Source organism: Spinacia oleracea, chromosome 3 (genome assembly GCF_020520425.1).
Source record: "Spinacia oleracea cultivar Varoflay chromosome 3, BTI_SOV_V1, whole genome shotgun sequence".
NCBI lineage: Eukaryota > Viridiplantae > Streptophyta > Magnoliopsida > Caryophyllales > Amaranthaceae > Spinacia > Spinacia oleracea.
In genome coordinates this window covers 13,320,550-13,344,873 of record NC_079489.1, presented here as the reverse complement: position 1 = coordinate 13,344,873, position 24,324 = coordinate 13,320,550, and the positions used below count along the sequence as shown (strand labels likewise).

Below are 24,324 nucleotides of genomic sequence, written 5' to 3'. Positions count from 1 at the left end.
CAAGAACTTTTTACGGAATAGTTCTCAACTTCTCATACTTCTGTTTCCACTTTTGAAAGCCAACACGAGTACACGGAATATAACTTTTAAAATTATAATAAATTGAAGATTAAACGGGTCTTAATTTCCTAGTTATACATCTTATTCAAGGAAGACAACTTTTTGTAAATTGCCAATAAAATTCTGCGCAATGAGGGATTATCAATTGGCAATTGGGGATTGGTCTAGCACTCTATATCACATCCAAGTTCCAAACTATCCTTAGACTACCCCCCTACATCTTAACCAAAGCAGTCGTAAAATTGCATTATTAATGATAACGTAGGTCATTCATTGTACGTCTCCATACAATTTTTTTTTGATAAATATGCAGGCCCGGCCTTTAACATGTCCAAGGCGGGACACAGAACAGTGCCTCACATTTAAAGGGGCCCAAATTTGTGATAAAACTAGCTGAAGGCCATAAAAAAAATGCGATCAGCCCATGACTTTATGGGGCCCTTCACTACTTTCTCCCGTTTGCGTTTGTCTTTCCCAAATCCTTGGCACTGTTTGCAGTCAATCACTTTTTTTGTAGTCAGAGACTCAGAAAAACTTGCAGAGTAGTGCTACTCCTTTTTGTGTTTAATTTCTTTATTACTATCTACTTTTACTGTTTTTTTTAATTTACCACAATTTTAAAAAAGAATTGTGCTTTAAATTTTCTAACGGTTGATGTTGGGAAAAAACAAAATTAAGGGCCTATTTTTACATTAGCACAGGGCCTCCATTTAGTTTGGGTCGGGCTGTAAATATGATAATTATGGTATTAAATAACGATAGTACTACTCCGTACTAGATTTTACATAATAACGATTACATAAGCAAACCAACAAAAGTGGTCTTCCTACTAAACGAGTAAAGAGACTTTCGAATGTTTGAGCCGATTAAACCACTAATTAATAATATTAGTGCGTGACCATAACTAATACTTCCTTCGTCTTTTAATACTCGCAACGTTTGTTAGTTTCACGCATGTCGATGCACAACTTTGATCATTTATATCTTAAATTCTCTTTATGCAAAAATTATAAAAAGTTGATATTTTGAAAATACACATTGAGACGAATCTAACAAGATTCCACATAACTATGTTTTATCTTATATAAAAAACACTACGAATAGTCAAAGTAAATTATATGAATAGTGGCAAAAGTCCAAACGTTACGAATATTAAAAAACGGAGGAAGTAAGAAAATAGCGAATTAAAGAAGAAAAAAAGCCGAATGTAACGAACCCTAACCATAACCAACAAGGGTTCGATATCAGTAGCGGATCTAGATTACTAACCAAGTGACTTACTACTTACTAGCACCTAAAGGTGCGTTTTATAGATCGATCCAGTTAGAGATTGGCAATGGAAGAATCTCCGGTTGCGATGGAGTTGGGCGTGTGAGGCTTCAAATAAACTCCAATGGATGTGAGGCCGGAAGTTGACAAACTGCCATAAAATCCACCGAATCGGTTTATCGGACCGAACTTAAAGTTAAACTCTTTAATTGGATCAATGACACTGTAGTTTCCTCCATAAGGTGAAGGTCCATATGGACCGTAATTGTTGCAGTTGGTTTTGAAATGTCAATTTGTAGACCCCTCCTTTTGAGGCGTACATGACTACATGCCACTCACTCCTGTAATGTACTCGCATATCCCGAACGTTATCTGTCCATTTATATGGAAAATTTGTCAAATACAACCTAATAAAATTTTCTATTTGCCAATTACAACTTCAAATTTTTATTTTTGCCAATTACAACCTTAAACTTATACATCCATTTAAAATTACAACCCGAAATTATTTTCCGGCAAAAATCACCGGAAGATGATGTCATAATGTTATTAAAAAAAATAGTTACATATTTTCTATAAAAAAAATTAAATATAGTAAATAAGAATTAACAAAAAAATAAAGTAATCGAAAAAATAATTTTTTTTACAGATATTATGTGCTTCATGATTTTTTTTAATAACGTTATGACATCATTTTCCGTTGATTTTTGCCGGAAAATGGTTTCGGGTTGTAATTTAAAATAGATGTACAAGTTTAAGGTTGTAATTGGCAAAAATAGAAATTTGAGGTTGTAATTGGCAAATAGAGAACTTTATTAGGTTGTATTTGGCAAATTTACGTGGAATTGGGTTATTGATAAAGTTTTATTTGGAATCGTAACAAAAATAATTTTTCAAGTACACTCAAATTATAATTGAAAATCATATTCGCGGCTACACCAAATCGTTAGACACCCTCTCTTAAAAAGCAATGTGCGTAGTTTTGATGAAGGAAACCTAGCTTATTTTTCTATTTTTTATGTCATCTTAGATCTATACTTTTTTTTCTTGTAAAATGCGGTATGACTCTTTATTTAAAAATTGAATTAGTTTTGTTTTAAAAAAAAGAAACGAATGAAGCGTGCAAAGTCAACAACAACAAAAATAACGTAAAATTACATAGTTCACCTATATTTGCATATTCCCTCCGTCCCAGTTAGGGCTGCAAACGAGCCGAGTCGATCCGAATTTTACCTTGTTCGAGCTAAGCTTGATAAGGATTTTTAATGTTCGAGCTTATCTCGAGCTTAATCGAGTTTTGCAATTTATTGTTCGAGCTTATCTCGAGCTTAACCGAGTTTTGCAATTTGTTGTTCGAGCTTTTCGCTAAGCATTAGGATGTCTCGAGCTAACGAGCTTGGCTCGAGCTTGAACCCGAGTTCGAGCTCGAGCTAAACGAGCTTTATTCGAGCTTAATAAACGAGCTTTGAGAAATCGTCAAACCGATTTAAAGCATATAATTAATCAAGGAAAAACTTCACAAAACATATGCATGACTGGAATATTCTATGGGATATTATACTACATGATAAATTCACTTCCGTTTTATGCATTTCTTGACATTTAAGGGTCATACTTTTTTACCAAAAAAACTTATTTTATTGCATTAAATTATTTTTTCGAGCTTGAGAGCAAGTTATAAACGGGCCGGCTTATAAACGAGCTTATAAATGAGTAATGAAAGTACTATAAACGAGTACTCGTGAACATTAACGAGCAGAACGTGATGTTGTTCGAGCTTGGCTCATTTACTTATCGAGCTTAGAATTTTTGTTCAAATTTGTTCATTAATTAATAAACAAGTTAACTTGTTCGTGAGTTATTAATGAACGTATCGGGTCATTTGCAGCCATAGCCCCAGTTTACCGGCACGCATAAAGCAAGTGGGGGAGGGAGTAATAAAAAAAGTAGAAAAAAGATGATGAGAAAAGTAATTTAATCAACGGTTTTTTCATGAAATGCCCCTGAGGTTTCACGAAACGCACCAAATACACCCGCGCGTTTCAAATCACATAGTATACCCCTATTTAAACTTAAAGTGCACCAAATGCCCCTAGACTTAACGCCGTTAATATTCCGTTAGCATTATTGTACCTTTATACCCTTACTCACCCAATATTTTACATTTAACTATTTTTTTAAAAAACAAAATTCCTCCTCTCCTCCTCTTCTTCTTCTTCTCTCTCCTCTCCTCCTCTTCTTCTGCCATTTTTCTTCTCGATTCTTTCTTTTGATATTTGCAAGTATGCAACAACACAAAGGGTATGAGAGATAGAAGTTGTAGATTACCAAAAAAAAAAGTTAGAGAAAAGTAGTAAGCTAGTGTCAAGCTCTCTCGATGACTCGATCTCTTTAATCTGCAGCCCACTTTATTATTATTTCCATTTTTGGAAATTAAGTTATTGGTATCATTGAATTTTTGCAATTGACAACCTGCAAAGAGAAATTTCATTGTTGTTGACAAGATTGATAATCTGACATTTTGTATGTTTTTGAAGATGATTGAGTCTGGTATAAACCAAAGGTATGACCCTTCATTTGTTAATGGAGATGCATGTTGTGGGAGGAGAAGAGGATTAGAATTGCGTATGCAAATTAGAATCGCGGATAGAGGGTCGACTTTAATCTGATTTATTCAGATGAAGAAACCGTTAATTCTATTATAACCCAGGATGATTTTTGCATTCTTGTTTGATTTTTCAATTTAATTTTGCATTCCATTATGGCTGAAATCGAAGAATTGGGGCTTAAAACCCAGAAATTGATTCAAGTAAGGCTGCAAAGAAAGCAATGAAAGATAAGGAGAGAGAAAGGAACAGAAGAGAGAAAAGGAGCCGCCCCCACCGCCGCAACCCTTTCCCTCATCTGTTACTTCCGCCGCAACCTCCGCCGTTACAATATCATCATCACCATTCGTCATCGTCTTAATCTTTCCCTTCTTCATCAAACTTCAATTCATGTTCACGATTTCAATTCACTCGAAAATCTGGGTTCGAATATTTGGGGGTTTGAGTTAGCAATTGATATTTGATGAAAATGGTTTGAAGAAAGGAAAAATTGTGGTTGGTTTCACCATTTTGATACCCAGAAAAAAAGGGACTTGAGATTGAGAGGAGAGTGAGAGAAGAGAGGGGATTTAGAGTTAATTAGGGTTCATTAGGTGTTATTTAGGATTAATTAGGCTAATTAGTATTTAATTAGGATTAGTCGGATAAATTAAGAGTTAATGTTAACGGAGTTAGACTTCCGTTAAGTCTAGGGGCATTTGGTGCATTTAAGTTTAAATAGGGGTATATTATGTGATTTGAAACGCGCAGGTGTATTTGGTGCGTTTTGTGAAACCTCAGGGGTATTTCATGAAAAACCGTTTAATCAATGTAGAGAAGGCGCTTATTGTAGTTGTTGTCCCTAGAGAAAATTAGATACATTAAATAATTGGAAGGTGGGATAGAAAAATTACCAAAAATGAAAGTGTGACTCCTAATAAAATAATGTCGGAAATGGTAAGTGTGACTCCTGAATAAATGCCGGAGGGGAGCAGAATAAACATAATAAAATGAGGTTTTGTGTGATTGGGGTTTAAATGATTGAGTACTTTACACTATCAAAATTTTATATCAAAATTTTATATGCATGACAAATATAAGGAAAATGGGAAGAATTTTCACAAACCATGGAATATTATTCTTTCTTAAGGTTTATCATATAGCAAGTTTTAAATTTTCCACCAATTATTCCGGGAGATCGAGGACCAGGTCCAAATACACAAGTAGTTCGAATTCCATGGTTTTTAATCTGGCCAATATAATATATACATCTGCTAATCTGTTGGATCTACTCTCTTCAAATTCCATTCTTGTATTCCCCGGAAGTTGTTCGAGCTACAATTCCCTGCAATTTTAAAATGGAGTTTATAATTATTACCATTGATTTCAAATGAAGGTGGAGATTATATGGCCGGGAAGTACGTACCTGCAGGTTGAGAAAGCTTGAGATAAACTCCAATGGAGACAAGACCAGTAGCATTGAAACTACCATGAAATCCACCAAATTGGTTTTGTGGCCCAAACTTGCAACTAAATGGTTTCATTTTGTTAGTGTCTATCGTGTTATTACCAAACGGTCCATAGTTCTGTAAGTTGGTTTGAAATGATATCCAGTTCATCATTTCTGGACGACGACCAGTAGCGGTAGTAATGGCACCAGTCACTCCTGTTATGTACTCATTTTCGTTTGTTAATGTCACCTGTATTTCGGCATGGTTGTGTATCAGTATAGTCACGCAACAATTTGGCTGACACATTTTAAGGGGAAAAAGAATGTAATATAGAGTAGTTTATGATTGTTTCTATTTACCGTTGCGCATTTACTTAAGATTTAATTAGTTATGTGGATCAAGAGTGTTTAGTACGCAGTCCAACTATGTATATTTTTTCTGTGTGAATAAACTACAAGGGCAATATAAATTAATATAATAAGGGTTCGAACATGAGACCTGCTAGTGTACATAACCTCAGTTTTAACCACTAGGTCAAGACATCAACTACTTGTAATTGTATAATGCTTTTAAAGTAAAAATTAAGTATAAATATGCTTCTTATTTTCAGTCTGTTTTCAAAAAGACATTCCCTTATCCTCATGATCAGTCATTAATACCATCTTTCCCTAAAAAAAAGGTCATTAACACCATGGTAATTCCCTTTTTCTTTTATTCTATATTGTAATCCGTACTATTTTATTCCATGTAATACTTCGTAATAACTTAGTGCTGCGGGGGATCGAACACGGGTTCTCCCAATTGTTGTTGTGGGGGATCGAACACGGGTTCTCCCTACCAAGTTCAGCCCCAATCACCACTGAACCAACAAGCACAATTGGTAGGCGTAAATATTTTATGTACATAGTTAGGATATCCTTTGTATTTAGTTTCCTAAGCTTTCTGGGTTACCTAATACCTAGGTTTTACCCTAATAGCGGCCGTGAACATGAATATACAGAAATACAGAAGTTCTTATCTTCTTCAACCTTGACTCCTTGAGTATTATTGTTATAACGAATGCAAAGAAAAATTAAATCAACGTAATTAAAGAACGCAGAGATTTAACGTGGTTCACTAACAATGTGTTAGCTACGTCCACAGGCATAGGGGAGGAAAGTTTTATTGATCTTGAGGAATTCAGATTTCAGAATACGGCTAGGTTATGACCTAAAGAGTTTATATAGTACTCTCTAGACAGATGCGGAAAAGCCCAGAAAATAGGCCCAAAATAGATAACCCGTGTCCAAAATAACAGATACCGTAAAGTTCGGGGGGCGTTGCCCCCGAACCCCATCGGGGGACCATGTTGCGTCCCCGAACCCCTAAACCAGGGGCGTCACCCCTGGACCCCGACTCGCTGACCGGACAGCGAAATCCCCGTGTTGGGGTGTTGCAGTAAGGGGTTTGACTGATTCAAGGCATTATCTAACAATTATCTTAGCAAAAAATAAAGATGTAGAAGGAGAGACATTTCTTTCCCCATGCACCTTCGAAAGCACAGATTTCCCATGTTCAACATATTGAAACTGCAATGAGCTTATGCCATCATCTCGAAAAGTGATTAATATTTTGGAAATCTTTTTCCGGCCTTTTTCATCCCAGACTCCGTTGTTCAATTGCAAACCGCTAAATAAATCTACTTTTATAAGTCCTGTATCTGCAATAAAATATAACCTCATTGTTTCATAATAATCTTTACAGTTTTTATTCAAAAAGATTGCACATACTTAAATTGTAAAATAGTACGAATTTAGAATTCGAATTGCGATTTTAACCTAGTTCACAATTCGAATTCTAAATTGCGATACACATATACTTTTCGTATCACAATTCCATACTTCCTTCTAACCTTTTGCTATCTTTTCTAGTTTTCTTACCCAAAAAAGTACTCCGTATTTTCGGAGTACTTCCAATCAATTAAACATAAAAATAATAATATGAAAATCGGCTATATAAAAATGTCTAATTTGAAAAAGTTCCAAATTTTAGGTTAAAAGATATCGATCGAACTCTAATTTAATTTGACACTGTAGCATGAAAAAACAATCATAATTCACAAATTTTGATACCGTAACAAATCAATATAATGATGCAATTTAATGTACTAACCTGTATTCATGCTTCAAATTTAAGTTCGAAAACTGTTATTGATTTTTTTTTTGACGAAACCAGTATGGCAACATAGAAAATTATACGGCTTAGAGTTCTAGTAATTGGAAATCCCTATTTATAAGTATGTTTGTTTTTTTTAATTTTTTAAGGAAGGTAAGCTAATACGTAATACGGAGTATCAATTAATATTGTTGAAATTAGATCTGGTATGTATATTATTCAGCTTTTTTTTTTGGCAAGGTACTGTGTCAGAACCCCGCACGGGTCAACCCGCCCGGGTTAGCAGGCTAGACACTTTAAGAGTGGGAATTGAACCCCCAACCTTTTGGTTGGAAGGTGGAATCCTTTCCAGTAGGTCAAGACACACTTGGTTGTGTATATTATTCAGCTTACAATACTTTCCTAAAGATAGCTTTTCCTACGTACGTATGTCGGTATGTTAGTGCTCTCTAGACCTCTAGGTTTCCTATTTGGGTTATTTCCGCAAACTCTTTGGATAGGGGTTGTTAGAGGAGGAAGTACAAGCGCATATCAGATATGTATGGGCAAATATATATCAGAACAAAAGCCAAAATAGGAAAAATGGCAAAAAAAGAAATTAAATGGTACTTTTTTAAACACAAATGGTATTTTTTTACAGAATGGTACTTTTTTGTACAGAATGATACTCTTATTTTTACATGAGTGGTACTTCCTTTTTTGTCTTTTAGCTATTTGTCTTTTAGTTGATATGTGTGTTTCCACACATATCAGATATGCGAAAAAACAACCTCGTTGTTAGAGCACTATCACCAATGTGTGAAAAAACCCCACTCACCGCTCTCTCTCTACCACTTTCTTACTCCTCCATCATTTTCCTCATAAACAATTTTTTTTTTGTAAAACCCATCCCACCAATGTACTAAAAAAACCCAGAACTTCATCCTCCTAAATAGACCAACTCCGAGACGCAACAGCTTCAGGAATTCTTTGATTTGGTCTAACAGGCAGCGGATGCGTCATGATCGGAGGTTGTGTCTCCGGGACACTATCCTCTACATCTTCACAAACAGTGCTATTAGCATAAAATGACTGTTGAAAATTTTGAGAGGGAGAATTACCTTGCACATATGAATTATAGTCAGAATATTGATTGCTATTCAGATTAAGATCAAAATCATCCAAGTTGAAATTATTTTCCATTTTTTACTAAAAAAATAAACAAGCACAATAATATAGATAATGTTAAAATTATTTTCAGACTAAAACAACAAAATAATAATAATAATAATAATAACACTAAGAATAATAATAACAATAACAATACTAATAATAACAGTAATAATAACAATACTAATAATAATAATAGTAGTAATAATAATAATTAAAATATACGAACTTAGAATAAAAAGATATTTATATTTCTGAAAATTTTCAGATATTTTAACAAGTATTTCAAATTATTGTTTATTTTGCATGAAAAATAATTTATTTTAAGAGAAGAGAGAAAAATAATTTTTGAAAGTGTGTCAAAATATATCAAATTGGGTGTCTATTTATAGAGCTTAAAATTTTAGAGCCGTTGGTATTTTTTATTTTTTTTTATTAAATATTTTTGGCGAAAATACCGTCATAAATTAGAGTCGTTGTAAATTTTAACCAAATAATCTGATTCGCTGTTTGACTGAGTGGGACAGGTGTCGCGCTCCCATTGGTTGCGCTGACGCGCCCACTCAGCAAAGATTCCTCCTATTTTTGTTTCCGTTGCTTCATTGTACGAAATATCTGACTTATTTGTACTATTATCTGACTAAAGGGAAAGCATTTAGAGAATATGGCAGCATGTGGGCACCACTATTTGCATACAATCACATGCAAATGGCACTCACGAGGAGTTTGGTTTTAATTTTTTTTTCGTGAGCGTTTTTGGTGAGATTTTTTTAACTCGTTGGTGTGGGTCCGTGAACAATATTATACTCACCAAATTTTGTACGTGAGTGTTTTTTTTTAAGCTGATGGGAGTGCTCTTAATAACTGGGTAAATGATTCGAGAGACTCAATAATTATAAATGGGCGGGGATTCGAAAATTTGAGTTCAAGTTCGATCCAAAAAATTTCAAATCCTATTAAATCCGACGGGTTTGGACTGGATTAGATTGAACTTTGGACTTTGCTTAATATACATTAATTAGTCGTTAATAAACGTGCAAAAGACCAAACGTAAAGAAAAAAAAAACGAGGAAGTAGTTTGCAACAAAATATAAAAAATTATTTAGTGCGTACGCACGTTACACGGGAGTGCGGGACCATACCTAAGTACTCCGTATATTATTATCCCAGGCCAAAGCCCCTCTATTATTGGACCGAAATAGCAAGTTTTGGCATTAAATTTCGGACCAAACTTGGGCTGGACCCAATGCTTTGATCCGACGCAGGACATTTTTTTAGTTAAAGCCCGCTTGGCCTATGACTAGGGCTGTCAAAAATTGACCCGATCCGAGAAATCGACCGAAATCGACCGACATCCGAACCGAATATATCCGAGAAGTAGAGGCTCTTGAATCAGATCCGAACCGATCCGACATTGATCCGAAATCCGATTTGACCCGTGAATCAAAGACCCGAACTCGATCCGCTAACAACCCGAGGAGACTCGTAACCCGATTAGTACCCGATTAGCTTTAACCAAACCGAACCCGCATCCGACCCGATAGCAATCCGAAATCCGATTTTACCCGATAACAACTGCAATCGACCCGAACCGATAAAACCCGATATCCGATTTAACCCGCATTGTTCTTGACCCGATCCGAATGAACCCGAAACCGACTTTCAACCGAATTATCACCTATCCGACTTGAATCTACCCGACATCCAAAAATAACCCGACTCGATTTAACCCGATAGCCAAAAAGTAACTACCCATACTCGATTTTATTCTATCCGATTTGATCCAACTAAAATTTAGTCTACTCATTATTAATATGACTCACCTAAACAAGTGAACTATTAATTACCTAAACCCCAACTCGATATACACATTTTTGTCATATCATAGCTAATTTATTGTCATTATTCCCATATAATTAAAGGTCTTAAACATTATAAAACAGCATGAAATTAATTAAAAATTACAATACTAGTTTTTTATATCTTTGGTCTTCCCATTTCAGTATTATTTAATCAACCAAGAACTTAGTTGATGAAGTTTGGTTCTACAAATATTATACTTCAAAACATTTGTTAATCATTATTACGTTAGAGCGAAAATGTAACCTTCAGACAATTACAATATTAATTGTTGGGATATTTAATTGTCTAAATTTAACTTTATAAGTTCACTTTTACTTAATTTAGATATCTTCTATCACATTTATTTTACTTAACACTCCACTATCTTCTATCACATTTTTTTTTTCTTAAGCAATAAGTAATGTCAATCCTTCGGGTGAGTTTTATGGAAACAAGTATTAACACTCCACTATGACACTATCTTCTACCACATTTATATTTCAATAAATAATACGGAGAATCTCACTATCTCATTTCACGTCTACTTTTACAATAAATTAATATTTATATGAACAATAACTTATCTTCTACTCCGTAAAATTTAGTGTCAACGAATCTTGATAAGTGTAAAGGTTAATTTTGGACGGAGGAAGTAGAATTCTAAAAATTCATTATTTGGCATGAGATATTAGAATAATAAAGCGATATGATTTGATAGTGAATTCAATAGTTACTCGATCCATAAAACATAAGAATACTACCAACCCGATCCTAGCTCAAACCGCAAACTCAATATGTAATTGACCCGGATCCGAGGTATGACCGATCTGAACTTGACCCTAACCCGAGACTCACGATCCAAACTTGACCCGAAACCGAGATTTTATTCGATCCAGACATGACACATTCCAGCAGTAAACCGGTTAAAATATTAAGTGAATCCGACATTCACCCGAACCCGAGACTTATCCGATCCGAACATGACCCGTACCCGCAGTAAACCGGTCAAAATGCAACCGTATCCGATATGCACCCGAACCAAACTAGACCCGAACCAAAATAAACCGACACAAAACCGTTTTTAACCCGAACCGGTTCAAACCGAACCCGAGATTTAGCCGAACCGAAATTACCCGACCCGAAACCGACTCGAACCCGAAACAATTAATTACCCGACTTCACCCGAACCCGAAGTTATCCGAACCGATCCGAATTGACCCGGATAGAAACATTCACCCGACATTAACCGATTTCGACAGGACCCGAACCGTTTATAACCGATCCGAAACCGATCCGATGACCCGATTTGACACCCCTACCTATGACTAGGTCCTAAATTTTGTTTCTCTTTTCCTTTTAAACATGGTTATCTAAAGTTCTTGACTACTAGTAGCCAGTAGGGCGATGCTAAAATGTTATAAATGGAGGCATAAAAAATCGTTCCTCTTTTCCTGAAATGCCCTTTAGTTTGCATACTAATTCATGAAATACTCTGCAAATGCTCTCAGATCATCTTTAGTTATAACCAAACAACTGTCGCAAATAATTAGGAGCAATTCTGTAAATATAATGTAGAACAAATAACAAAAATAATAATAAAGGACACAAGTGTTAGAAAATTTAGATTTCATCCTCTCAAACATTATCGTATTATTAAGTTCCTGCAAAAGAATACAATAGCCTTCAATTGATGATTCCTCTCACCAATGTATTTTCTCTCATACTTTCTAGCTAGGGCTAAACCCTCCTTTTAAAGGGCTTAACTAGAAACTCTCGTCTACTACAATTATATTTGCTCCCCTAGTCTAAATAATACTCCCTCCATTCCTTTTTGTTGTTCCCATTTCCTTTTTTGGCATTTCTTTTTGTTGTACCCATACTGAATCTTTACTATTTTTAGCCATGATTTTTTTACCAATTTACCCTAAGATTCCCCATTATTTACCAAAAAACCCTAAGATTCTACCCTTTTTCCACCCTCTTTTTCCCCACCACCCTTATTTAATTATTTTCCCACCCCCCATAACCCCACCCCACTACCCGTCTCTTTCACTCCTCTCACCTCTCTGATTTTTTTCGAGTAAACATGTCTCTCTTCATTTTCTCTCTCCTTACTCTCCCTCTCTCTCTTCATTTTCTTGCTCTGTTTCTCACTTCCTCTCACGTTTTTCACTCTCTCTCCTCCAAAACATCTCTATGTTCTTTCATATATGGGAGTGAGATCGCCGCCACCACCACAACCAAACCTCTGCCTCCGCCGCCGCCACCACCCCCGTTAAAGGTGTAGAATACGGAAATATGGCTTTAGATGGTGAAATTCGACCATAAAAACTCTAGATCTAGAGTTTTCATGGTCGAATTTGACCTCTATATCCTTAAAAATCGTGAGTGTTGTAAGTATCAAGTGGTTATTATTATTATTTTTGTATTTTTTTGTCGAATTTTCTGGGTGGTTTTTGTCGAATTTTCGGTTGATTTTCGGCGAATTATTCGGTTGATTTTCGATGATTTTTTGGCTGAATTTTTGGGTTGATTTTGGTCGATTTTTGGGTTAAATTTGGTCGAATTTGGTGGTTGATTTTGGGTTGAATTTGTTTGTATTTATGGGTTGAATTTGGGTTGAAATAGTTCGCATTTCTGTGTTGAATTTGGGTTGAATTGTGCTCGATTTTTGGTTGAATTTATTCGATTTTCTGGGTTGAAATAGTTCAATTTGGGTTGAATTCGTTGTTCGATTTTCTGGGTTTAATTTGGGTTGAACTTGTTCGTATTTTCTGGGTTTAATTTGGGTTGAATTTGGGTTGAATTTGGGTTGAATTCTGGGTTAAATTCTGGGTTTTGATTGTCGAATATTTTGGGTATTGTTTGGTTGAATTTTCTTAATTGTTTGTTTGTTTGTTTGTTGATTTGTTGATTTCATGTTTGTCGAATTCTTGTTTTCATGATTTCATTGTTTGTTTTTTGGTTTGGTTTATCGATTTCCTGGGTTTTTTTGGTTAATTTTCTTGATTTTTCTGGTTTGATTTTTCTTGATTTTTTTTGTTCGAAATTTGGTTGATTTTTCTGGTTTGAATTTACTCTGTTTTTTTGTTATTAATAATAAAATATCTCCCATTTATCTTATTTCTTTAATATTTTCTCTCTCCTTACTTTATTTTAAATATATAATCTCTTACACCCAATCATTACTCATATCCCAATACAACCCAAGATTCTAGTTTTCTTAAAAACCCCTCAACATTCCTTAGGGGAACAACAAAAAGGAATGGAGGGAGTACTAAAAATTGTTAAATACCAAAACATATCTAGTTTCCTATTCGGTAATTATTACATCCGTTTCATAAAGATTTTTATGGTTACTATTTGCACAAATATTAAGACAAAATGGGAAAGTTGATTAAATATCATAAAATATGAATAAAGTAAGAGAAATGTGTATAAAGGTGTGTGTGTGTGGAAAGAACAATGAATAAAGTAAGAGAAAGTGGGTGGAAAATTATAAATATTGTGAGATATATAAGAAACGTAAGGTAGTAAATTTTCAGGTTGAAAAATAGATTAAAGCAAAGTGTAAAGAACATTATGAAACGGGTTAAAACGGAAGCGTATATATGGATGATAGAACCGCCTTCGATTGGTCAGCAAAAATTGGATAGGCATGCTGATTTTAGCCAGATCCCGTTAATATAAAGTCATCGGCAAATGCAAAGTTCGAAATTGGCGGGGCAGTAATTACACCATTCGTGCAGGTCGCTTTTTAAAACGGAGATAATACAATTCAACTAGGAAACAAATAAACAACCCAGATTATAATTTCCATGATCGAAATACTCGCGGATGTTTGCTTCCTTGCGTGAGATGTATCCAATCCCACTAGCATTACATCACGCAAATTACGTCTTCGATCAACATTAAGTATCTTATCAAACTTGGCTATTAAATCAAATGTAACTTTAACCCTTTGCTCGTTTTGAACTCTCGTTGATTTAATTAAGTTGCATTGAATTTCTAACATCTTTGTTTCTATAATTCTATTCCACAAAGCTCCTATGTTTCCTTAAATGCTAAGCAAGAATATGATTTATCAAAGAATTATACTTCGTATTAAAGGTCAAGTAGAGGATATATATAAACCCTGTTCGATACCAGCGCGTCTCCTGTGAGACCAATCACACCATCAACTTGATGGTGTGACGAGCGCGAAACCAATAGCGTACCTCCCCTAAAACTATATAAAAAAAAAGTAACAGATTTAAACTATAGAAGTAACATACCTAAACTAAAAAAGTACCTCCTCTAAAATTATATATAAAAAAGTAACATGTCAAAACTATAGAAGTAACATACCTAAACTAAAAAAAATACCTCATCTAAAATTATTAAAAAAAGAAGTAACATGTCTAAACTATAGAAGTAACATACCTAAACTAAGAAGGTATCTCCCCTAAAACTACTCCGTATAAAAAAAGTACTCCCTCCGTTTCATTTTGTTTGTTACGTTTGGACTTTTACACATTTATTAATATATAATAAATATACTCTTTCTTTTTTATTTTAAATGCTTTAGATTCTATCATTTATATTAAAAAAATAAACCCAAGTAAAACTTCAATCCACTAATCATTACAACAACCAATAAGATTGTTTTATTTATCAAAATGAACCAATAATAGAAAAGCACACAGATTGCTAACTTAACCTATTTGGGAAATCGTAAAGAAATTTAATGAGTTTGAAAAATTGAACCAATTAAAATTAAAAGTTGGCACAAAAAATAAGATTTTAATAAGTTTATAAAAGGAAAGATTCTCCCACGTAACAAACATTATGAAACGCCCTAAAAGGAATACGTAACAAACAAAATGAAACGGAGGGAGTAACATGTATAAACTATAAAAGTAACATACCTAAACTAAAAAAGTAACATACCTAAAGAATTTGGGGTTCGATACTAGCGTTGGAGTAACGGATAGAATTTCTAACATCGATCTGCCAGAATATTTGTTGCACATCCACAATTAAAATCAAATGCTTGACAAAATACAATTAACAAAAACTCTCGGATATTAAGTAGCAGGATAAAAGAGTCATTTCCATATATTAAAAAAAAAGCAGGCGACAATATGTAGAAATTAAGACAATCCATCCAATGATTTGTTCAAAAGTAATGAATTGAGCAAACTAAGCAGAAGGTGGGGAAGTAACCAAGGGTTGAGCACGCTTGACATAAACACTGAAAACTTTTGATGAAAGAAATGCAGAAAGTTCAGACCTTTGATTAAGAGAAATTAAGGAAAGATGCAAACTTGTAGCTCAAGTATTTTTGTGGATTTTCGTGTAGCTGCTATCCGTTTTGAGTGGCAGGAAACCTGTATCCCTTTTGAGTTTCTAGGATACCCTATGAAAACACGAGGTACACCTCTTGCTTCAAATTTGTCACCTGTGTGATCTGGGTTTGATGCAAAGCTCAAGCAACCAAAGACTCTTAAGTGATCATATGCTGGGGCACAGTTGTTTAGGACTTCATAGGGAGTTTTGTTTTTCAGAATTGGTGTAGGCAATCTGTTTATCAGGTGTACAGCAGTCAGAGCACATTCACTCCAGTATTTCAATGGCAAGCTAGCTTGAAATCTCAGTGCTCTGCTCACCTCTAAGACATGTCTGTGTTTTCTCTCAACTCTTGCATTTTGTTGGGGTCTGTTGACACAGGAAGTTTGATGAATGATTCCCATCTTTGCAAAGAACAGTTTGCACTCACGATCATCAAACTCTAAGGCATTGTCTGATCTGATTATCTTGATTTTCTTATTGTACTGAGTATTTGCATAATTGCTGAACATCTCAATTGTTTCATATGACTCAGACTTGAGTTTCTGCAAGTACAACCAGGTCATTCTTGAGAAATCATCCACAATTGTCATGAAGTACCTATACTTCCCTCTTGCCTCTACTCTGTAAGGCCCCCATAAGTCAATGTGAATCAATTCAAAAGGTTCTGCAGCATGTGAGTCACTCATGCAGTAGGGTAACTTGGTGAACTTGGACATGGGGCAAGTTATACAGGTATGAGTCTTATCTTTCACATAGGGCTGTACACAAGGAATGTGTCTGAGTTTTGACTTGGGTGCATGTCCCAATCTGTGATGCCAGAGGTCATACAGATCAGTTCTAGAGCTCACATTTGCAATTGTTTTTCTTGTTTCTTCCTTTGAGTGTTTCTAGTAGTACAGACCATGCTTCATCTCACCTTCACCTTTGAGCTTCTTGGTCAGAGAGTCCACAATAGTGCATGTTTTTGGACAAAACAACACATCACAGAGATTGTCTTTTGCCAGCTTATGGATAGACATCAAGTTGTGTTTGAACTGGGGCACATACAATACATTTATCATTTCAAGACCATTAGGAAGAGTGATGTCTCCATAGTGAGTTATCATTGCACTTGCACCAGTTGGCAAATTAATTGTCAGATTAGATGATGCTTTTCTCACATTTGTCAGCATGTTTAAAGTTCCTGTCATGTGGTCAGATGCACCAGAGTCCATTATCCACTCATCACATCTTGCATTCAAGCAAGTAATCATGCCAGAAAAGGCATTGTCCAGTTCATCATCAGTGTCTGAGTGTTTCATGGCATTGAGTGTTGACACTGCACTTGAGGGTATGAGCTTGAGTAATTTTTCCAACTGCTGACTTGAGAAGACAATTTCATCATCCTTCTCATTCATCCCTTGAGCAGAATTAGCAGATTTCATCCCACTTGAACTGCTTCCCTTGTTACCAGACCACTTTCCAGTGAACTGACTTCTATTTTCAGTTTTGCCTCCAACTTTCTTGCTGTATTTGTAGTGCCATTTTGGATATCCAACAACAGTCCAACATCTCTCACTACTGTGTCCTTTGATCCCACAAGCAGTGCAGCTACCTGTTCTTTCTATGTTCATTCCACCCTTGCTATACATGGCAGATGTGTCACCCTCCAGACCACCATTGTGAACAAGCACATCTCTTTGAGTTTCTTCTTGTTGTATCACAGCACAAGCAGACTCAACAGATGGTAAGGGTGATTGCATTAACAACTGACTTCTTTGTGGACTATAAATGTCATCAAGACCATTTAAGAACTGAAACAGTTTGGCTTCCTCTTTTTGAGTTTCAATAGCTTTCATTACAGCTGATACATCTTGTGCAACAGTTGTGAGCATAGGAAGCATGTTCATTGACTCAATTTCATCCCACAGGCTGCTCATTACAGTATAATATTCATCCAATTTTCTACCATTTTGTTTCAGATTAAACAAGTCTTTGTTTAACTTATATTTTCTAGAGCCATTTGAAAGCATAAACCTTTTTTCTAACTGTTTCCATGCTTCATGAGCATTTTTAATAAACAAGATAGAATTTTTGATAGAATCAGATACATTAGCATGAAGCCAGCAAGTTACCAGATCATTGCAGGTGTCCCATTGAGTTGCATTGACTTCTTCCTCATTGCTTCTTGTCACAGTGCCATTGACAAAACCGAGCTTTCTTTTGGATGAGAGTTGTATCTCAAATGACCTCCTCCATGCTCTGTAGTCAGCTGCACCTTGTAACTTAGTCACACTGATTGAAAGAGGTCCATCAGATGGATGAAGAAACAAAGGATTTTGCATATCTGAGAATGTAAACCTCGAACCCATAGCAACTGTGAATGATTGTTCTCAGATTCACTCACTAACAGCTATAAAGTTGGGACCTTTGAGGTGGTTTTCTACGAAAAACTTCACTCTTGCAATTTTCACACAGATTCTCTGATAATCTGAACTCCTACAGCTCTGATACCATGAAAACTTTTGATGAAAGAAATGCAGAAAGTTCAGACCTTTGATTAAGAGAAACTAAGGAAAGATGCAAACTTGTAGCTCAAGTATTTTTGTGGATTTTCGTGTAGCTGTTGCTCTTACAATCATTTGCCTTAAATACCACAATGCTAATCATTTGTGGTGGCTAACCTAGTATTACAAGTTACCAAACTGATCTTGTACTAAGCCTAATAAGACAGCAACAACATGGCTACAAAGATGACAAATAAAACAAACAAAAGGCCTTAAAATGTAAATTGGGCTTGCTTCATTGGGCTGAACTCTGAACTCCCCTTAATAAACACCTATGAACTTCAGCCCGCGTCTATATTCGAAACTAGAGCTGGCAATGGGTTGGGTTGGGTCGAAATCAGGTCGACCCATTTATAAACGGGTTGAGATTTTCCCAACCCAACCCGACCTGTTTAATTAAACAGGTTGAGATTTTCAACCCAACCCAACCCAACTATAAACGGGTTGACCTGAAGTTGACCCGTTTAATTTTTTTTCCCACTTTTAATTGTAAATTGATTTGACTATAGAATTGCGAGGTGATTTTGTTATGGCATATCTCATTGCAAAAAGTAATTTTTCAATATGTATTTGACATGAATCAAAACGTCAAATAATTATTCAATGTTGAAGGGAAAATGAGAAATAAAATCTTTCAAATCACATTATACATATATATATATTACATACTTGCTTGCACTTAAACGGGTTAGACGGGTTGTTTTCGGGTTGAAAATTTCAACCTGACCCAACCCATTTAATTAAACGGGTTGGGTTGGGTTGACCCATTTAATTAAACGGGTTGAAAATCTTGACCCAACCCTTTATTATTGGGTTGGATTCGGGTTGGGTTGGTGGGTTGGGTCAATTTTTGCCAGCTCTATTCGAAACTGCCATAAAATCCACCAAAATGGTTGCCTGGCCCGAAATTAAAGCTGAAGCTGTCGTAACGAACTAAGGGCTTGCCGTATAATCCTCGTTCTACCCAACCAAACGGCCCGTACTTGTTTTCATTGGTATGGATTGTTATCGAGTTCACATATCCGTAATCGTCTTCTCCGCCGCTCAGTCCTGTGATGAACTCCCTTTCATGGTTTAATGTTACCTGCCCATAGAGTTACATATTAAACGTGCATGCACTTTCATGTACATAATACTAAATAAAATGGTGGTAAATACCTAAATAAAATGGTGGTAAATATGAAATCACGGAGTCTACGTAATACTCTACTGAGAAAGGGACCATTATTACTTTTCCAATCTAAAAAAAACAGACTATATAGAATGAATAAACTAAAATAATGGCATTTTTGAAAACAGACTTGGATGGCTCTCTGATCGACCTTACATGTATCGTGTATGACTAATGTAAGGCAAATACTCCGTACTTTTTTCCAATGTAATTACTCCGTATTAAATAGTGTGATGAGATATCAGACTTATATAGACACCAATTTTTGAGCAGTATTTTTAAAGTTTAATTTATTTTACGTCATATTTTGTATTAAGTTCTTATCAAAAAATATCTACACTATTTCGATATTCTGGATACGCCACTGCGTGTATGTCTTGATATAACAAATTAAACACGGGTGTTAAAATGTACGGTCGTGATTGAAGATTGCAATGACTACAAACCTTTCGTACTTCGTAGCTATTATTGTTATAAAAAAAACACAAGGGCGGAGAGAAAGAGAATAACCAGAGCAAAGTTATTGGAAGTAACACCATTCCCGTTGAATCCATGCACCTTCGACAGCACCATTTTCCCTTCATCATCAACATATTGAAACTGCAATGATGTAATAGTTTCTTCAAAGGTGATGAAGATTTGGCTGATCTTCGAATGACCTTTCTCATACCATACCTCCTTTTCGTCCAGCTTCGACCAATTACTTATGTTGCCACATGGGACAACTTTTATAAACGCCGGATCTGCTGTGTGAAAAATTAAATAATAGAATTTAGGAAACAAATATAGACACATTCCATGACTAGAGATGATAAGATGAATGTCCAGTATTTCTTAGATTAACGGTTGTGAATGCATGAAGAGTGTTCTTCATTTTATAACATTAAACAAACAAGATATACGTTAATTAAGTAATTTTGATAGCTGACGAAAGAAGAAAGGAATTGAAATAAAAGAGTACATTAAACGTAATTACCTTCACTCATAATACTTAGATTAATCAGTAACCTAACTCTCTCCTAGTTTCTTCTACGGAGTAGTTACTTAAGCTATTATAGGAAGACTCTTATATAGCGGCATATTAATTAGGATTCCCAATGTAAAAGATACAGAGAATTCATTTATCTCTAATTCCAACTTTTAGGGACTGTAAGCTAGCTTGGACTTGATACCATCTTTGACCTGCCTTTTTGACTCCACCGATCAGTTTGATTAATTAGTTATTGTACATGCACCATCGTCATGAATTCATGCATGATTAAATCCTTGCTACTATCTGTTCCGGTAGCGGACTTGGAACAGGAAAGGGGATGACTGACTTCCGATTGAGATTGCTGACTGGATCCTGCACAGTGAAACCGTTAACTAGCCTCGGGGGTGATCCGAGAATTACCCCTCCGATGCTTAAGTCAGATTATGCTGGTAGCTCTGTAATAAATGCTTATAAGAATGATTGGGCTGGAATTGCGTACCTTTGGCATTGATGGGGGTCCGTATATATAGACGGGTTATTTGTACGGAGGACCCGGGTTATTACCCGTTGGTTCCGGATCCTCCCTTTCGGCTCTGATAGGTAGATGATGTCACAGAAATGCCGACTGGGATTGTAAACCCTGGATGCCGACTGCACCTTTGGTGCTTCTTGTGAGTATATGTCTATGATACAGCTGTTATGGGTTGTCCTACCGGTATGCCGGTAGGGCTACCCGTACAACTAGCCCCCTCAGAGTGACTACAACTGGCTTTTACAGTCTGTAGTTGCTCTGATAAAAGAAAAAAGCGAAAGGTGGGGGTAAGCCCCCTTGGGGACGATCAACACCCCATGAGTGTGATTGTTCTGTAGATGGCCGTTTGCAATGCGGTTTTTAGCTCAATACTTGTTCTGATGTCACGACTAGCCCCCATTAGGACAAGGATTGATCGCTTTAAGTGGATAGTTTTCTGTATGCCGACTGCCCATGTTTGTGTTTGATTCTCTTGGCTGACTGTTATCTTTGATTTCTTTGAATGACCAGCCCCCTTGAGTTTTTAGGCTGACTAGCCCCCTTGAGTTTCTAGGCTGACTAGCCCCCTTGACTTTTTAGGCTGACTAGCCCCCTTGAGTTTCTAGGCTGACTAGCCCCCTTGAGTTTTTAGGCTGACTAGCCCCCTTGAGTTTTTTAGGCTGACTAGCCCCCTTGACTTTTTAGGCTGACTAGCCCCTTGACTTTTTAGGCTGACTAGCCCCCTTGACTTTTTAGGCTGACTAGCCCCTTTGACTGACACATGGCGACGGTTCATTTTTCCTTATACGCGTGGCGGGAGATTTGAAAAGTGTTTTGGACACGTGTCGGCCATCCGACAAGTGTGGGGAGTTGTGATATTTTCAACCGCCCAGATCTGCTTCCTGTCGTTTCAACTTCCTTTCGTTTCTTTAGGTAACCGTTTCTTCTTTTCTCTTCATTTCCGTTCTTTCTCGTTTACCTTTGCAAATTTTCTCGCGCTGCCAATTTGCTCTCTTTCTCTCTCTTGTTTTTCTTTCTAATTTGTGTCCTTCTCTTCCTGTCGTACTTCTCCGTTGGGGTTTGGTTGTTTCTCTTGGTAAGTTTCGAACTTGGTCTGGTTTTCTAGGTTGTCCGTTGTTTTATTAGGGTTTGGCTGTCTGACTTTCTCGTTTTGTTCTTTCAGTTGGGTTGTTTGAGGGACCTTGCAGCTGTTTGAGAGTGAATTTCCAGAATTAGGTACGGTTTCTGACCTTACTTTCTCTTTTTGTCGGGTGTTTCTGTTTTTTGCTTGCATGCGTTTTGAGTGGGGGTAGCCAAAACATGACTGCTAGGGTTGGGGTTGGTAACGTGATAGACCTGTCAGACACAAGTAGCGATTCTGGCATAGAACTAAATATGGACGGGAATACGGCCGGTAGTAACGCTAAGAATACTGGGTGGGGGATAAAATCGAATACGCCACCTCCTTTTGCGCAGTTTATGGGTGGGAATCCTGTTACCGGCCCTTTTATACCCATGACTGCGGATCAGTTTACTCGCTCACAACAGTTACATGGCCTGCGGGCACGAATGGAGAGAGAGCTTAGGCCGAATGAGCATAACGTGCCGGCTGGGGAGCCGATTTTAGACGTAGATCCGATTTCGGTTAGGTACCATTTGCGGGATTATCGGGAATTTACTCAGCCTGGCGGCTCTGGTCTTGGGGAGTACGGTACTAACATCGGCAATATATATGTTTCTAGGGCCATGTCGTCAGACGCCGAACCGTCTACAAGTAATCGACGGGCCGGGAAGGAGCCTGCCGTCCATGATGCGGGTGAGGCTAATTCTGCCGGTAGTGGTGATGTGCCTTCCACCCCTGGCGACTCCATACTGGAGTCTTCTGAATCTGGGTCTCCTGGGTTAAGGGCGCCGCCTATTGCCGACTCTGATGAAGATGAGGAGGATGCTGCGATCTTGCAGCAAGTGTTTGAAGAAGAGGCCTTGGACGCCGATGTGAATTTCGAAGGTGAGGCCGCTGCGTTCTTGGTTCCGGCCCCTCCCCCTAATGATTCTGCTGCTCTCACCACTGAGATAGATGGTGACTTTGTAAAAGAGGCCATTGCCAACCGGCATTCTGAGGTTGGTGGTCGTTTTTTGGGTTTACCTGAGGGCTACATGTTAGGTTATGATACATATGACAATACATAAATCATGCGGAAACAACCATTAAGCCAGGAATACATATTATTTACACATAATCATATAGCATAATTTAGATGCATACTCTTTGTTGCGTGCCTTCCCTAGCTGCGCCCGAACCGAACAAGAACAAGTCTTTAGGACTCCAAGTGTCGTCCCTCCGTAGATAGTCCACAGCACGTCCGGATCCGCCTTAAGATTGACCAACTAGAATCGCCCTTAAGGTACTAGAATTTTCGGCACTATTGAGCAAGGAATGTGGCTGAATTTTTCTCTTAAAACTCACTTTGAATACTTGAATTAATCTCTGAAAATATGTGACCCTAGGCACGTATTTATAGAGTTATGGAAAGGGAATTGGAATCCTAGTAGGATACGAATTAATTAAACTTAGAATCCTATAAGAACTCTAATTAATTAATTTATCCTTTTAGGAATAGGAATTTAATCATATACTAATTCTAATAGTTTTAGGAATCGTGCATGAACACAAACTCACGCACACACACGGTAGCCACGAGGGCCGGCCATGCGTGCGTGCGAGCAGCAGCCCACGCAGCGAGGCCCATGGCCTTAGGCGCGCGCTGGGCCTGCCTTGCGGTGGGCCTGGGCGCTGCCTTGGCTGGGCGCGCGTTTGGCTTGCTGGGCGATGGCCCGACTTCGTGCTGGGCCTTCGTCCGGCAGGCCTCGTCCGATGCTAATTCGTACGATACGCTTCCGATTAAATTCCCGGTTCCGGAATTCATTTCCGATACGAACAATATTTAATATTTCCGATTCCGGAATCAATTTCCGTTTCGAACAAATATTTAATATTTCCGTTTCCGGAATTATTTTCCGATTCCGATAATATTTCCGGTTCTGACAATATTTCCGTTTCCGGCAATATTTCCGATTCTGGTAATATTTCCATTTCCGATAATATTTTCCGATACGTACCATGTTTCCGTTTCCGGCAACATCTACGACTTGGATAATATTTATATTTCTGATACGATCCATATTTCCGTTTCCGGCAATATCATCGTTTCCGGAGTATTCATTTCTTGCCTGTGACGATCTCAGCTCCCACTGAAACCAAGATCCGTCAATTTCGAATAT

At 36.9% G+C, this 24,324-nt stretch overlaps 2 protein-coding genes across 2 annotated transcripts; both read right to left on the bottom strand.

Annotated features, from left to right (window-relative positions):
- Positions 1-5,013: 5,013 nt before the first annotated feature.
- Positions 5,014-6,218, bottom strand: LOC130469430 (jacalin-related lectin 2-like). The gene is made up of 2 exons (XM_056838740.1): positions 5,341-6,218; positions 5,014-5,259 (listed from the first exon to the last, which is right to left on the bottom strand). Exons 1-2 carry the CDS (start codon positions 5,669-5,671, stop codon positions 5,189-5,191), a joined length of 402 nt encoding a protein of 133 aa, XP_056694718.1. The 5' UTR covers positions 5,672-6,218; the 3' UTR covers positions 5,014-5,188.
- Positions 6,219-18,219: 12,001 nt separating this feature from the next.
- Positions 18,220-20,544, bottom strand: LOC130469485 (jacalin-related lectin 24-like). Its single transcript, XM_056838824.1, has 4 exons — positions 20,535-20,544; positions 20,069-20,304; positions 19,352-19,471; positions 18,220-18,327 (listed from the first exon to the last, which is right to left on the bottom strand). Exons 1-4 carry the CDS (start codon positions 20,542-20,544, stop codon positions 18,220-18,222), a joined length of 474 nt encoding a protein of 157 aa, XP_056694802.1.
- Positions 20,545-24,324: the final 3,780 nt, after the last annotated feature.

What these genes read in the sequence shown, in the direction of transcription:
- LOC130469430 (XM_056838740.1), bottom strand. Translation starts at nt 5,671, where the DNA reads ATGTGTCAGCCAAATTGTTGCGTGACTATACTGATACACAACCATGCC. An exon ending in CAAGCTTTCTCAACCTGCAG is followed by an intron (nt 5,260 to 5,340) that starts GTACGTACTTCC and finishes TTAAAATTGCAG; the next exon opens with GGAATTGTAGCTCGAACAAC.
- LOC130469485 (XM_056838824.1), bottom strand. An exon ending in CTTCCAATAACTTTGCTCTG is followed by an intron (nt 19,472 to 20,068) that starts GTTATTCTCTTT and finishes CTCTATGGGCAG; the next exon opens with GTAACATTAAACCATGAAAG. An exon ending in AGTACGGGCCGTTTGGTTGG is followed by an intron (nt 18,328 to 19,351) that starts GTAGAACGAGGA and finishes TCATGGTATCAG; the next exon opens with AGCTGTAGGAGTTCAGATTA.